Raw genomic sequence first — 15905 nt, forward strand, 5'->3', positions numbered from 1 at the left:
ACTACATGTGAAATGCAATATCGCTAACGGAGGTAGATGCTGCCATCTACAACGCACAATGCATGAATCACACCCATCAATGAGCTACGTCCCGCACGCTGGTGCCATTGAGACATGTCATGTGTGTTTTTTTTCACATCAGCCCACACGGCGGATCGGTGGGTCTCAGCTCACCAGTGCCGCGGCAGCGACTGTCGGCCGGGGCTGGCCGGTCGGCGAAGGCCACGGACGCGCCCTCCCCGAGAATGATTTCGCCGTTAGTGGGCAGCACCATCGTCCGGGCCTCCAACTGCTGGTGCAGGTAGACCTGAAGGGGAGTGGTGGAACCGTCAGAATCGTCACAGACGGCCATTTCAAACGTAGTGTACAATCATATTCCCACGTGCATCGGAAGGAGCCAGGACCGAGGAGTGAGGACACGGCCACAGTGTTCAGCAGGTACTCAGTTCTCACCGCCAGGCCGTCGGACAGGAGGGCCACCTGACCAGCGCACGGCCGCCGACCGCCCACCCAGTCGCGCTGCGAGTCCATGCTGAGCTGGCGGCCCCACACCTTCAGCGAGGCGCAGACCGGCGACGGTACCAGCGTCGCTGGAACACGATACCGGGAGCGGGGGAGAGCGGACGGTCAGTCTACAGTCTACGCCAAATAGCTGAGGGGCCGCTGGAACACGATACCGGGTGCGGGGGAGAGCGGACGGTCAGTCTACAGTCTACGACAAATAGCTGAGGGGCCGCTGGAACACGATACCGGGTGCGGGGGAGAGCGGACGGTCAGTCTACAGTCTACGACAAATAGCTGAGGGATATTTCATCAACCGTCACTTGTTAACGAGCGTGATCGGTCATTCCATGGTGAAGGTAGGCATCTCAGGGGATTCACGAAATATGCTATACCTACACATGATATAAGACTTGCTCCTTATTACAAGATAGGCGAATTCGTCATTTATGCGGACGCCACGCGCCCTGTGAAATGAAACGCATGACACAAGGTATTATACATACTTCCATTTAACTACTTCCAAGCAGGGTGACGAAGAAATATTAGATAATGACAAGAGATTGTTTTCGAAACCTGTTCTTCGACGGAAAGCGTAGGATGGCATTTGGAGGATTTGCCTCTCCCGCATCAACCAAAATTGACGAAAGGCCATCTTTTCTCGGCTATCGGTTTAAATAAAACTAAACGACTTTGAAAAATGAATTGTTTTACACTGCATAGCAACGCCAGGGGAAGAACCACGCGGAACGGGGGGGGGGGGGGGTGACAGGCGAGTAACGTCCAATGAACCCACTGTCAGTCGCTGATACCTGTTCAGCGAAGTTTCAAAAGCGTGGTGCAGGGCGTCGCCGATGTTCAGTTGGGCATATCGAATCGAATTAGGTTGCGTGCACGGTGCAAAATGCTACCGTTCATATCTAAATGGCTTCAGTCTTTACCTGCAGGAATTATTAAAGATACGTTTCACCCGAACTATAGGATCAACATTGCGCCCGAGCCGGATCCGGATTCTGCGGAGGAATTATGTAAAGATAGGCACAATTACTTGGGGCATCCGGACCTGCTGCCTTACCTGATATCAGCAGCAGTCCGGCCAGCGCCACGCACGACATCCTCTTACCGAGAGCTCACGCACAGCCAGGAAGGACCCGCTCGAACCTTTACGAACGCCGCGACCGGACACCGGCCACTCAACACTGGCGCCGGGCTATAAAGGAAGCGTGGCGCTATAGGCAGAACAGAGAATAGGCATATGAGCACTAGGCGTCGAGCCCTTGACTCGCGGCACTGGACCGATCACTGTGTGGAGTCCTGGCGCGGAACACTGTGCGCACGGAGAGCAGTTTGCTGAGCGCTGGGTACGTGTGTCGTTCACTGAGACCGGTGGCGCGGCGGTGGGCGGCGTGGGTGACTGCCGTAGCCAGCGAGATCGGCACGCGGTCCCCCGTAATACGATATGAGGCCGCGCGGCGGTGACGGACGGCGTGACACGGCGCCGGCCGGCACCGGCCGCTGCCTGGACGGCCTCACTGCACCGGCTAGAGTCAGAGTCGGAGTCGCAGCGAGCCGAGCCGCAGCCGTATAGTCGGACTCTGGGACCGACGGCACGGGTTAACACGCGCAGTGGAAGGGGGGGGGGCGGATTTCGCCCACCCCTCCTGTTTTTCGCCAATAACTCGCGCCACAAGCATAACATGAATGTGAAATTTCGGCTACCTGTCCAGAATTGAATTGCGGATCTTCTCGTGCAAGAAGCAAGAAAATCGGTTCACAACTTTTCTAGTAATAGCGGTGTAAAGTTAAATATCCTGCCGCCGCGGCGGCGCGGCGGCGCGGCGGCCGGCGCTAGCCGTTACGCGCCGCCTGAATTGTAGACTGTGCCGGGGCGGGACGGTTCCGTCTTTACATCGCGCTCCTTACCGCTGATTATATTAGATTCGCGTCAAATTCGGTGAGAAGACTGAGAAATGTACAGGCAATCATATGGTCAAAGAATTTTGAAAATCGGCCGGTAACAACTTGAGTTATGAGTGTGTAAACACAAAATTGTGGTTGCCGCGTTTCCCGCGTCGGCCGATGCCGCTTCAGCCGGCGACATCTTACCCTTAGCAGGCTTCTAACTGCCATATTTATTGTTGGATTATCTAGAAATTCACCATACATACTCACAAATGTTTGTTCTTTCGTATAGTGAAAGAATTAAAAAAATCGGCCGGTAACTTTTTGAGTTATCGGAGTGTAAACGCAAAAAAGTCGCTAATATGGCAGATTTGACCACATTTGACCTCATTTGACCTTGAAGATATTGACCTAGGGTCATACAATTCACACACAACAGAGTTCCCCATGGCCCCCACCTACCCTCCAAATTTCGTCTTTCTAGCTCCAGTGGGAGCTGAGATCTTAGGGGGGGGGGCGACATCCGCCCCCCTTCCACTGGGCGTAGTACTCGCAACCCTTCCACTGCGCGTGTTAACCCTCGCCCGCACATGCCATTTTCCAATCCTAGAACGCACATGGGGGGGGGGGGGGGTGGTTGCCACCCCTCCGCGCCATTTCGTTCCTGTTGGAGATAGACTTTAGCGGTAAGGACCAAAAAGATTCTTTGGGAAGAGACGAATCCAATGATACCCAGTTTTACCTTCTCAGGTCAATCATTGACCTTCCAGGTCAGGTCAAACTAAAAAATGTTGCTGTTTTTGGTCACCGTTGGATATCAAGTGCGCTGCTTATCATATACCGATGACGATGCCGTTTTCTGGTGCCAAGCCAGCTAGAACCTCTTTGTCACACTACCCGACCAGGTTTTTGCCGCTGAGGTCATTTGAGGTCAAGTCAGGTCAAGGTCAATTATATGTGTTTGTATGTCTGTGTGTGTCTGTGTGTATACTGATGTGTGCACCGATTGTTTATGTGTCCATATTACATGAAATGATGATTTGAGAAGCTTTTACCAAAAATGCAGTCAAAAAAATTCACAAAAAGTAAATTCCGCTTACCTAAAACGCAATTATCTTAGATGACCTAGGTTGACCTTGACCTTGACCTTGACATCTGTACATCGTCGAACAACATGTTCCATGATAGGTGGGAGGTAAGACTGGCAAAAAAGGCCGAAATCAAGGCGTCAAAAGCTCACAAGGCCCATAGCCAACGCAAGATGTTGAGAATTGGCCATTTGGGTCATGACATGACCTGAAAAACAAGGTCATATCTCCGAAACCAAAAACCACAGAAACTTGAAATTCTCAGTGGACATCAAGAAAGGATAGAGGAGCAGCTATACGAACAATCAGCCTTCTAGCTCTAAAAATGTTGAGTGCAGAGCAGAAAGACTACCTGGGGGGGGGGGGGGTGGCAACCCGCCCCCATGTGCGGGCGAGGGTTTTAACGGGCACATAAATGGTCGGTACGGACTGACAGTACGGACTGACCATACGGATGGTCGATACGAATCGACGATCCGTACCTATAGGTACCTATTGTCGGAACAGTCATGGGTTGACGGCACGGGATGACAACGAAAGCACGAATTAAAAGGACCGAAAGCATAGGGCTCGTGGAATGGACTGGCGGCCGACAATTGCACTTCGCTGCCCGAAACTAATGGTATCAAATAACAGGTGCGGAATATCATGGACTTGTTTCGCATATGTATGAGAAAAATTCGATGTGGTTATGAATGGGAAAGTCAAATCTCTTTAATCACACTCTGAAAATAAGTAAAAAAGAATACAAATACACAATGAAAAGGCTACGGAAAATCGTGTAATCTGAAACAAAACGGCGAATTTCGCGCCGCGCCGCCGTGTGCGCGTCAGTCGGTACGCTTAGGTATGACAATGTGTGACCTAGGTACACTATAGGTAGTGTAGGTACTTATAGATAGGTAGGTACTAGACGCAAGACCTACAAAAATAAGGAACTGAGGAATTATGGCGGTCGAGATAACAATTTCAGCCCCATGGATCATGAAATTGGCATCGAAATGCATAGGATGCGATGCGCCTCATGTAGCTCTTCATGAGTTTGACTGCACAAAGAAAACTATCCCGCGCCGGGCCGGTGCTCTGAGATTCCGCGCCGGGCCGGGGGGGGCTGTCTGAACCCCCCCCCCCCCCCCCCGCCTCTAACTCGGCTCCTGGGCCACGTAGCGACACGCGGTAAGCCCGGCACTCGAAAGAAAGTCCAAAATAAGGACGAAAACACTTCGGTCATTTTTTGGGTCAGGTCAAAGGTCAGGTCACCAGAGGTCACCAAAGGTCAAATGTCCACTATTTCAACATTTTGGAAACTGCCAACGGCTATCTCCGGAACCGATAGAGCTACAGCGCCGCGGAAAAGCGCATTCGATAGCCCTTTTACAGACCTTTCTGAGTAGTGGTCTCAGATTTGACCTCAGGTCAACGGTTTAGCCTCCAGAGGGCAAAAACTCCAAAAATAGCCGTTTTTACGAAAAACGTTTTTTCGGCAATAACTTTTGACTCAAAAGAGCCACGACATTACTTTTGCCACCATCGTGTTCCTCTTGTCAAGACGCGTCGAATGAACTATAATTTGACCTTGAAAGGTCAACTTGAAAATTTGACCTCAGGTCAAGGTCATGACCTGACCGGAAAAGGTCATGTTGCATATCAGTCGATCCGCAACGTCGAGCCGAACACATCTAAGGCGTTTTCAGCGCTCTAGCACGTCTCTATCAGAAGTAATTAGCGAAAAACTGTTAGATTCTGTTCGTGACCTGAGATGACCTCGGGGACATAACGAGGGGTCACAGTTGCAATTTTCCGGTTCAGTGTGTCCATTTTACCTACATCTCGATGTTTGAGAGTGTCTAGAATAGCGTTCGTGCAAAACAGACGCTTTTCAATTTTCTCACATTGACTTACCTATAATGGAGAGGTCGCAAAATTGACCTGACCTTAGGTCACCGATATCAAAATTCCGAGATAAACATTTTATAGATAATGTTGCTCTAATCAATCGCTGAAAGTTTCAAGGCAATCAATCAATCGGTGTAGCTATGACGAGCATTCTTATTTTTTCTGAGGTGAGGTCACTTGGCGTGACCTGGTGACCTGACCTAAGGTGACCTGGGTCTGAAATTTCCATAACATGTGCGGTAAAGATGCACGAACAGGTGTGCCAAAAACGGCGGCGCTCCGCGCCGCCGTTTTTGAGATATCTGCGAAAAACCGCAGGGGAGGGGTGTTCAAACACCCCCCGGCCCGGCGCGGGCTATACGATCATAGGTATCGAGACAAATACCGTACCTACCTACCAAGAAGAAAGTACAGCACATCCGATCAGGCATGATAAAAGAAAGCGTCCATCTGTTTACTTTAAGGTACCATACATTAGCTACATTAACCTACGATCAAAGTAGGGCGATCAAACGACCATATTAGCCGTTTTCACGACGGGCTATCCCTATCCGGCGAACGCACCTGATTTGACCAAATCTGCACCTAATTTCTTTTAGGTACAGCAAATATCTTCATTCTATGAATTAATTTCAGTGTTTTAATCGATGATGCTCTCTGATAATATGACAAAGCAGGCATATAAGCAATTAGTGCAACCCTAGCTGATAGCTGCTAAGAGACACACTGAACCTGATTTGACCAAATCTGCACCTACATAATCTGTACCAGATGTGCACCAAATGTGTGCCAGATGGCCGTCGTGAAAACGGCTATTACCTACCCGTAAGGGGGAGGGGGGCGTTTCGGCCGTCCTAAGATCTCGGAAAGTTACCGGCCGATTTTCAAAACTCAGACGGTGTTCGATAGCCCCACCGGAGAACTACCTTGTGACCCAGTTTCATTGGCCTCGGCCCAACCGATGACGTCACAGGTCAGGTCAAAGGTCGCATTTTCACGGTTTACAGGTATTTCAAGAAATGTGTTGTAAAATCGAGTTAAAGGCATGCTATTGAAAATCATCGGTAAATTATTGTTCGTCAAACAAATATTTTGCTAGTTGAGGTCACTGATACCAGGTCAGGTCACAAAGGTCAGGTCACTAAGAGCAACAATATGAAAATGTCGTGTGATACAAGTTTCATGGTCCATTTTACACGGTAAATACGATTATGTGGGTCAGGCGACCTTTGGGGTCAGTTTAGGTTATGTTCTGGTAAAAATCAGGTCAAGTCAGGTCAAAATAGGTCAAAGTTCAAAGTTGATATTTTGCATAAAATGGGTAACGATTCGATGCAGCTCTTCACAGAGAGTCTAATGGGGTCTTTGTGTTGCACTACGTGACCTAGAATCGCTGAAAATTGAGTTTGAAAATTAGATGTCATCAATTTTGCAGTTTTTTTTTCGCTATAAATTGGCCAAAAAGAGGTAGGTATCAATCTCAAATTTGTGATGTGGATAGAACACGGTAGGGACTATCATATGTATTCCCTTTTTGGAACTTCCATTTTTGGGGGGGATTTTTTGGCTATTATATGCAAAAATAGGTACGTTTTTTAATCCAGAAAATTCACAAATCCGAGATAGCAGTTTATAGCCGTGTAAATTCTACACCTTTCATGACTACACATTTTTTGTGTACCTACAGTGTATCTTCAAAGCCATGTAGGCCTGACAGCTCTTCCCGCGAAACCTTTTTGGGTCGAGAATGGCAGAACATGACGTAATTGTGACGTCATTTGTGGCCAACCTATCATAGCCTCTGGAAAAATATTTTGTCACAATGTGTAAAATTGATGCCCGGAAGGGTCCCGAAAGTTTGGTGACGATATCTGCAGTTGTTTAGGAGATATCCACGGAAAATACAGGGGCGAGGCGTTTCACCCTCCCCATACGGGGCGCGGGTTAACACTTACACATCTAACCATTGTGAGACTTGCTGCTAATGACAGTAGCAGAGTCAGCGACTCAGAACTCAGAAGGCGCGTTGTGAGGGCTCGCGATTCATGTGACAATGAATCAAACTAAAATAACTCTGACCATAGACCTCTACATTCTGACCCTACTCCCTCAGACCTCAGCGTAACACTTCGATCAGAGATGGATAATCTCAGATGGCACTGTGTATATTGCGTCATTGGCAGCACCGTTCACCGTTGTGTTGACCTTGTCGTTCCAGCCCGAAACCAGTCCGACCTGACCGTCTGGCGAGCAATGGGAGACGGTGGAAAGGCCGACATCTGCCAGAGGTGGTGCACCTGCTGCTGCGCTCGTGGGTTTTCAGAGCGGACTTCTTCGAACAACGCTAATACTGCGCTCTTTAGAAGCTGACAAATCTTGAAAACAGAGCAAATTCCATCTAGCTGTGACAGCCAAATCATGCAGACACAACACATGTCTGCCTATTGTGCTATGAACACCGAGCAGGTGAAAACATCACTTCCTGGCAAAGCGAAATGAAATAATACAGGGTGACACAAAAAAGTGGTCATCACCAAAGTTCGAATAACTTCGGAAGTTTTATTCAGATCATCACCAAACTTCGCCCAATTTAGGTCACACCTATATGTAGCAGACATCCACCAATTGTAGCACCATCCACCATCTTGATTCTTAAGAATCAAGTCTTCACTACGAATACTTTTAGTACAGTGTGTGTTTTACTGACGCTCCACAATGTGCTCCAAGTGAGCGCCCCGGCGCTGCAGGGCCGGGGCGTTTTGAAGGGAGAGGCCCAAAACTGTAAAATCCGTTTCAAATATACACTTATGTATACACAAATATATACTTTACGGTATACACTATACAACGCTTTCCAAAGCACTTGAGGCCACCAGTGCCGTTAGCATTGGGCATTTATTGTCAGCTGTGAAGATGGTTGCCCGTCTTACCCTACCCATATGGCCGTTTTACCCCATGGGGTGAGGTAATTCGGTCTTTTGCAATGGTTTGCGAGGATAGCTGCAATGAGTTTGCTGTATCAGCTCCAGGTCTTCTTGTCTGGCAATTGGAGGCCAAATGTCTTAGGATCGTTTTCGCTCACTTTCATGTCCTCGTGTGATTTATAAGGAGTCGAAAAAATGGCTCTATGGTTACGGTGGCCGTCTTACTCCTTACCCCACTTTCCCTAGTTGGTAAACTGAGCAATAGTGCGTTTTCGTGTGTCAGGTAGCAACGACGGTGGGCCGGAAGCCCCGGTGTGGCTCATTCGAGCGACCCGAAGAGGACTATAACTCACATCTAAAAACTTGAGTTGATGCCAGCTGTGGAGGACTAAACGCGGGGTGGCCACTTTGCCCCGGGTGGCCACTTTGCCCCGGATGGCCACTTTGCCCCAGTCTCCCCTACCCTATTGCCACCAGCAGCGAAATGTGAATATTCGCATACGTGAGCACATCAAGGTGCGCCGTCTTTAAAATCCTATCCAATGGCCATCAATATCCGACATACCTGCGCGGCTGAATCAGCTGAGCACACCCGTAAAAGGAGGCTCTGTCACGGCGGTTCGGTGCCTATAATGGGACGCGTAACTGCGGAGCGTCAATCAGCTTACGGCGAACTTCCCTGATCACCGTGGACGGTTACATAAGTCAGCCGGCCATGCGCAGTGACCGCGGGCGGTTATACGATCCCTGAGAGCTGTCACATCGCTGTTTTCATGTCACCAACACCATCGCCTGCCGTTTAAATATTTGTTCCAACGATGCCCTAATTGTATCGATTTGCTAATTAATAGTCTGCAGGGACTCGTTATTAGTACCTAATCGTTTTGTATCTGTTTGCATACGCATTTTAGCCTAAAACGTCTTTTCATAGCTTATTAGCACCTTATTGGGCTCGAATTTGTTTGGGCTTCTCACTCAGCTTAGTTGGGTAAATTTGAAATTTCGCACTCCGCCTATTTTTGGCCATGCGTTTACATGACCAGGAGGGTTTGAGGCTCTTATTAGATATTATCTCTAGCATGTTTTGGGTATAAACTGTTTCGAAAAGGCAATTAAGCTTAATCTTTCAAAAGTTTCACTAATAAAAACATATCGAACGACCAGCCAAAAGGTATAAAAACGCACTGCCCGAGCGGATAAAACTATTGAAATAAACACAAGGAAACGAGAGCCGTATCAGTGGTGCTTCACAGCGCCGTGTGGGATGGCTCGCTGGGCTGGGGTGCGGGTGTTGAGATCCCCACAGCACCATGTGGGATGGCTCACTGGGCTGGGGTGCGGGTGTTTAAATCCCGCCGTCAGCTGTCACCCCACTTCGGAGACATTGGTTTTGTGGGATGCTTTTCCAACAAGCACGGCTTAACAGCGGCGTTTTGGTGGCGGATTTTTCGAAGAGCGCGCTTCAGTGGGTCGAAATATGTGCACTAATTCGCTGCACCGACCGGGGCTGCGGCGACCATTAGCCGCCACCAAGGTCGGGAAGTCCGGCGACCAGAGACACGTGCGGGGACATTGGATCGGTGCGGGGCCACCGCGCGCAGCGGACACAGGCTGGTGACGGCGCCAGCAGCGGATCATCATCAGTGATCGGTGCAGGGCCACCGCGCGCCGGCTATATAACACTTGACAGTAGCTACAGTAGAATCCGCTTAATAAATCCACCTTGGTGACACGGCCTTTTGGATTTGTGCGGTAGCTTTATTAGCCGAAGTCAGTTATGCTTCTATAGAGAAATCCGTGAACAGCTCAAGTGGCCAGAATAAGCGGCTGGATTTATTATCCGAGGATTTATTAAGCGAATTCTACTGCATTTTCGTAAGAAAAGAAATGAACCAATATAACCTAACAAGCCATTTATAACCATAACGTCAGCGATGTTATCAAACGACACTCAAGGAAACCCTTGGCGTTAATTCGTTGTTATCATCCATCTGACATTTCATAAAGGCAGGCATTTTTGGATGGCGTCAGCGAACTGTGACACCAACGCAGCGGCGTATTTAGAAAATCGCGAAGGGGGGCCAAGGGTTTGGAGGGCGCCACCTCACCCAAGGAGGGCGCCATACGGTCGCGAGATAAAAAATCGCTCAGTGGGGGTTGGGGGGTTGGGAGGCGCTTTTTACCATGCCACCAGTTTTTTTTTTGCGTAACCTCGTATAGGTCGTGCTGCATTGATTTTGCATCGTGTGTATTCTTTATACTTCAGGTCACAAAAGGTCAAGTGTTCTTGAAATGCTGCGCCGAATGTTGTATTCTTGGCCCTGCTAACTCTTTATGTTTATTCAGCAAACTGGTTTTTAGGCATTTACAGTCGAGCGGCACGTGGCTCGTGCAAGAGACTTCTGCGCGCGTCAAATAGCGAGCACATTGACTTTGTCACTGCAGGTCCGTCAAACAGCGATAGCATAGACTTCAATATCCTACACTCCTCCCTCCTAGATAGACAGGCTAAAACTGCAAGGGCAAACTGAGCTCACCATGACAATGAGCATCCAACGGCGCTTACACAGTACACTTGAACACAAACTCTTACAAGTTTAAACGGTTCGGCAGACGCCGACTTTGCCTGGGCGAGAGCTCGTCACTTCTCACAGGTTCAAGCGGTCAGGCGGACGCCGACTGCGCACTGGACGAACGCTCGTCTCTCCCGGTGGCGGCATCGCGGGCTTTCCAGCTCGCACACTCGTCTCTCCCGGCGGTAGCATCGCGGGCTTTCCGGCTCGCGATCGTTGAGTAGGTGTCACCGGATCCTGCACCTCAGCCGCTGGCGCCGCGTCCGAGTTGGGCGCGGGAAGAGAAACTTCCGCAGGTGCAGCCGTAACGACTGGGGAGGCCGACTGCTGGCGGCGACTCCGGCCACCCTCCGATGACTGTTGGTGGCGTCACCGTGCGGCGGGGTGCGGTCACCAACGGATGCCGAGGCAGGTCACTTGAGGTTCAATCCTGGTGCAGCCCGTTCTCACCAGACGTGTACCGAGCACGAATGTGGTCCAAATGGCGGCGGAATTGCCGGCCATCTTGGAGGAGGACTCTGCAGGACGGTCCACATACATCCAGAACCGTGCCTGGTAGCCACTTGTAGGCTGAGTCCGTCACTTCTGTGATGTAAACGGCATCACCTGTGCGGAACGCTCGGCTAGCAGCACCACCAGCTGAACTGTCGTAGTTCCTCCGCTCTTCCGACGGGTGGAGCAGCGTGAGATGGGTTCTGGGTGCGCGGCGAAACAGCATTTCCGCCGGTGACTTCCCCGTACTGGTATGTGGCGTGTTGCGGTACTGGAACAGCCACCTCTGGAGCTTCGTGTGCAGAGGAGCTGGGCTTTGCTTCTTGATTCCGGTCTTCACCAGTTTCACCATGTTTTCCGCTTGTCCATTAGAGGCAGGATGCAGCGGAGGGGTGAAGACGTGGCGGATACCGTTGCTGCTGGTGAACTCGCTGAACTCCTTGCTGGTAAAGCAGCCACCGTTGTCGCTTACGATGACTTCTGGAAGTCCATGCGTGGCGAACGTCATTCGAAGATGATCAATTGTCGTTCTCGTGCTGACGTTGCTGGTGATCCAGACGTCAGGCCACTTGCTGTGAGCGTCGATCACGATCAGGAGCATCTTCCCGTCAACAGGTCCGGCGTAATCGACATGAACTCTTTGCCACGGAGCATCGGGATACTTCCATGGTCGAGACGGCACTTTTGGTGCGGCGGTTTGATGCATCTGACATGCATCACAGACTTTGGTGAGCTCTGAGATGTCAGAATCCATTCCAGGCCACCAGATCTGACTGCGGGCTCGGCGTTTCATGGTGCAGATACCAGGATGCCCTGCATGAAGCAGTCGAAGGGTGCTCTGTCGACAGGATGGCGGAACGACCACCCGACATCCCCAAAGCAGGCACCCATTGTGGACACTCAGCTCTGTTTGGCGAGTGTGGTACGGTAGAAGCGCTGGTGACACTTCTGCCGACTTGGGCCATCCATGTCGAGTGTAGTGCAGAACTTCCGAGAGCACTGGGTCTCTTCGGGTCCACTCTCGGACAGCATCGACAGTTACCAATGCGTCGTCGGCTTCCAGCATCTTGACGACTTCCATGAGCGGGGTCACTGCCGACTGAGCCACCATCTCGGACTGTGGTAGGCGGCTGAGAGCATCTGCTGCTGCGTGTTGACCAGCATTCCCAGGCGTGTGTACCAGGTGATACTGGTAGGCATCCAGGGTAACTTTCCATCTCACCATCCGAGGTGGGACGGCATCTGGAAGGTTTTTGTTCTTGCTGAGGAGTCCCAGGAGGGGCTTGTGATCGGTCCTTAGCATGAAGGGCCTTCCGTATAGGAAGCTGTGGAAGCGTTTGACAGCAAAGACCAGGGCCAGGCCTTCGCGATCAATCTGACTGTAGTTTTTCTCGGCTTGGTTTAGTGTGCGGGACGCGTAGGCGACTGGTTGATCACCCTGGGATAGCACGGCTCCCAGGCCGTACGAGCTTGCATCTGCTGATACGACGACGGGTGCACTTGCATCAAAGTGAGCCAGACAGGGGGCTTCACAGAGAAGAGCTTTGGTCGCCTTGAAAGCGGCTTCTTCTTGGGTACCCCATCGCCACACGACGTCCTTCTTCAAGAGAGCGTACAACGGTGCTGCCACACCACTTAGCTTCGGGCAGAAGCGACTGAAGTGGTTCAGCATGCCAAGGTACGTCCTCAGTTGTCCGACGTTCCCTGGACTTGGTGCATCTCTCACGGCTGCCACTTTTTGGTCTGACGGCTGCAGGCCGTTTTTGTTGATGCGCAGGCCGAGGTAGGATACCTCCGGCAGCGCCCACCGGCACTTCTTCGGGTTGATTCGAAGGTTTTCCTGCTCAAGCCTTTTGAGCACCTCTTCCAAGTTTGCAAGGTGTGTGGCATCATCTTTGCCTGTGACGCAAATGTCATCCAGAAACACAGTGGTGTTGGGAATACCAGCCAGTAGTGTTTCAATGTGGCGCTGAAAGATAGCAGGGCCGCTGCTGATCCCATACACCAGTCTGGTAGCCGTGAAAAGTCCTTTATGTGTGTTGACTGTGGTGTATTTCTGGCTGGCTTCAGACAGCGGAACCTGTAGGTAGGCTTGTTCCAGATCAATCACTGAAAACTTTTCACCTCCAGCCAGATGTGTCAGGAGCTCATCCACTTTGGGCAATGGATACTGCTCCAGTTGGCTTGCTCGGTTTACTGTGAGGTTGTAGCTTCCACACAGGCGAACAGATTTGCCATCTGGTTTCATGATGGTTACCAGTGGTGCCGCCCACTGTGCAGATTTGCAGGGCTTCAGTATTCCTGCTTCGATTTGACGATCCAGTTCCTTCTCGACGAGAGGACGCAGGGCCAGAGGCACCGATCTTGGTTTACAGAACACTGGCTTTACATCTGGGTTGATTTCCAGGTGTGCTTCTGTGTTGGCTTTTCCCAACTCTTCTTTGGTCAGGTTGGGGAACTTTCTCAGGAGCTCTTGTGCTTTTTCTTCCAGTGAGGCTTTCACCTGGAAGATGGCCTGCCAGTTCAGTCGCACCTTTGACAGCCAGTTGCGACCTAGCAGGGGCTTGCCTTCACCTCCCACTACCAGGAGTGGCAGGTGCACCACTTCATCTTGAGCGAGCACCTTCACATCGACTTGACCAACAACTGGAATTGGCTCTCCAGTGAAGGTCTTCAGTCGTTGGCTGGACTTGTCGAGTTTTCTTGTTGGCCACAGCTTGTGGAACAGCTGTTCTGACATCACTGTGACTGCTGCTCCTGTGTCCACTTCCATCTGGACTGTTCTGTCGTCCATGTTCACTGCTGTGACAAGTGGTTCATTTTCTCTGACTTCTGTCTTGTTCACAGGCAGGCGGATTTGCATGACGTACTCATCAGTTGGGCTGTCTTGCTGAGTTTGACTCACTTCCTGTTGTTGGCTCATGCATTTGACTTTGCCATGCCGACCATGACTGGGATTTTTCCTTGGCGTAGCCTGTGGCTCCTTGTTACGACAGGCCACCTTTGTGTGGCCCCGCCGACCACATTGGTAGCAGGTCTCGTTCTTGAATGGACATTCCCAGTGCTGATGTTTTGGGCTGTGACATCTTGAACATCTTTCTTTTGTCTCTTGGACACGGGGCTTGCCAGTGAGATTTCTTTTGCTTTCGACCTTGTTCTGTGCTTTTACAGGAGGCAGACTGGTGAACCGGCTTTGATGGTGTGCCTCAATGGCACGGGCCTGTGCTCTTGCCTGTTCCAGGCCCCTTGCAAACGAATGCAAGTTTTCCAGGGTCATTCTCTGCTGCAGGGCTTTCTCCCTTACCCTGGGGTCCCTGACTCCCGCAATCAGCTGTTGCCTGATTTCCCTGGCTGAATCCGCAAATTCACAAGTGCTAGCCCGCTGACGCAATCGGGCTACGAAAGCATCAATTGACTCACCTTCCATCTGGAGAGTTTGACGAAAAACATCACACTCATAATCGATGTTCTTCTGGGGCACAAAATAGGCACTCAGCTGCTTGCAAGCAAGCTGATATTCATCCAGTGGCGGCGTCTCATCAGCGGTAGCTGGGGCTGGCAGCGTTTCATGCAGATCAAAAACTGCAGGGCCTGCAAAATGTAGGAGATAGGCCTTTTTGCGCGCTGGGGCTTCAACTCCCATGGCCAAGCACATATTTTCGAGTCTGCGAAGCCATCTTGGCCACTCATCGGGCCTTGTTACATCAAACTGCGGCAATTCCAGCGCAGGGCCAGCCATGTCTTGCGCGGCTTTATGCGGGCGTGGGCTTTACGTTACTCAGCAAGTCAAAGTGGGCATTACAAAATTAAATTTACCTCGTCGCCAATATTGTTGTATTCTTGGCCCTGCTAACTCTTTATGTTTATTCAGCAAACTGGTTTTTAGGCATTTACAGTCGAGCGGCACGTGGCTCGTGCAAGAGACTTCTGCGCGCGTCAAATCGGCCCCCGCCGAAGTTAGTTGGTAGCACTGCTGCTCCACGGCGTACATTTCCTACCAGCCCATAGGGTTTACATGTTAAATGGCCTGTTTTCGGCGAGCGATATCTCGGTCAATCTTTGAAGGAATCAATGGTTCTTAGTCTCAAATGATAGATCGATGAATTTTCTTTCGACAATTCTTCTACCATTTTTCACGAAACCCAGCCGATCTTCTACGGCGTACAGGGTAAAGATTTCTCTGCACGCCAGCACCCGCGATCCGCCTCTCCGATCGTCGGCGCGCGGTCCTCGGTAGCGCAGTCGGTAGCGTATCGGGCTACGGATCCGAGGGTCGTGAGTTCGAATCTTGGGAGCGCCGCGTGATTTTGGCTAGAATTGAATGATGTAGATTCTTGAATGTTTGCATAATCAATTATTAATAGCTAATTGAATGTATCTGCCCACTAATCGGCCCCTAAAACCTGTTATTTAAGAAATTTAAGAAATGAATGTCACGTGCGCGTCACGACTGCCGACCATAAGCGCTACCATATTCTAGTTTGAACTAACTTTTTGCTAGTTCCGACCACATATAGTAGGTTTTCTAG

At 50.5% G+C, this 15905-nt stretch overlaps 1 protein-coding gene across 2 annotated transcripts in view; it reads right to left on the reverse strand.

Moving 5' to 3' along the window:
- The window catches only part of LOC122363295 (protein amnionless-like), a 21165-nt gene extending 6010 nt beyond the window's left edge, over positions 1-15155 (reverse strand). The window contains exons 1-3 of one of the 2 annotated variants that reach the window (XM_043332389.1): positions 14797-15155; positions 454-590; positions 175-307 (exon numbers count right to left, since the gene is read on the reverse strand). In XM_043332389.1, the coding sequence (XP_043188324.1) occupies positions 175-307; positions 454-590; positions 14797-15115 (589 nt within the window). In that variant the 5' untranslated portion in view covers positions 15116-15155. Of the gene's footprint in view, positions 1-174; positions 308-453; positions 591-1576; positions 1901-14796 lie in introns of those variants that run through there. The other variant, XM_043332390.1, reaches the window with a different exon arrangement.
- Positions 15156-15905: the final 750 nt, after the last annotated feature.

Source organism: Amphibalanus amphitrite, unplaced genomic scaffold (assembly GCF_019059575.1).
Source record: "Amphibalanus amphitrite isolate SeventyFive unplaced genomic scaffold, NRLGWU_Aamphi_draft 000614F_arrow, whole genome shotgun sequence".
Lineage (NCBI taxonomy): Eukaryota > Metazoa > Arthropoda > Thecostraca > Balanomorpha > Balanidae > Amphibalanus > Amphibalanus amphitrite.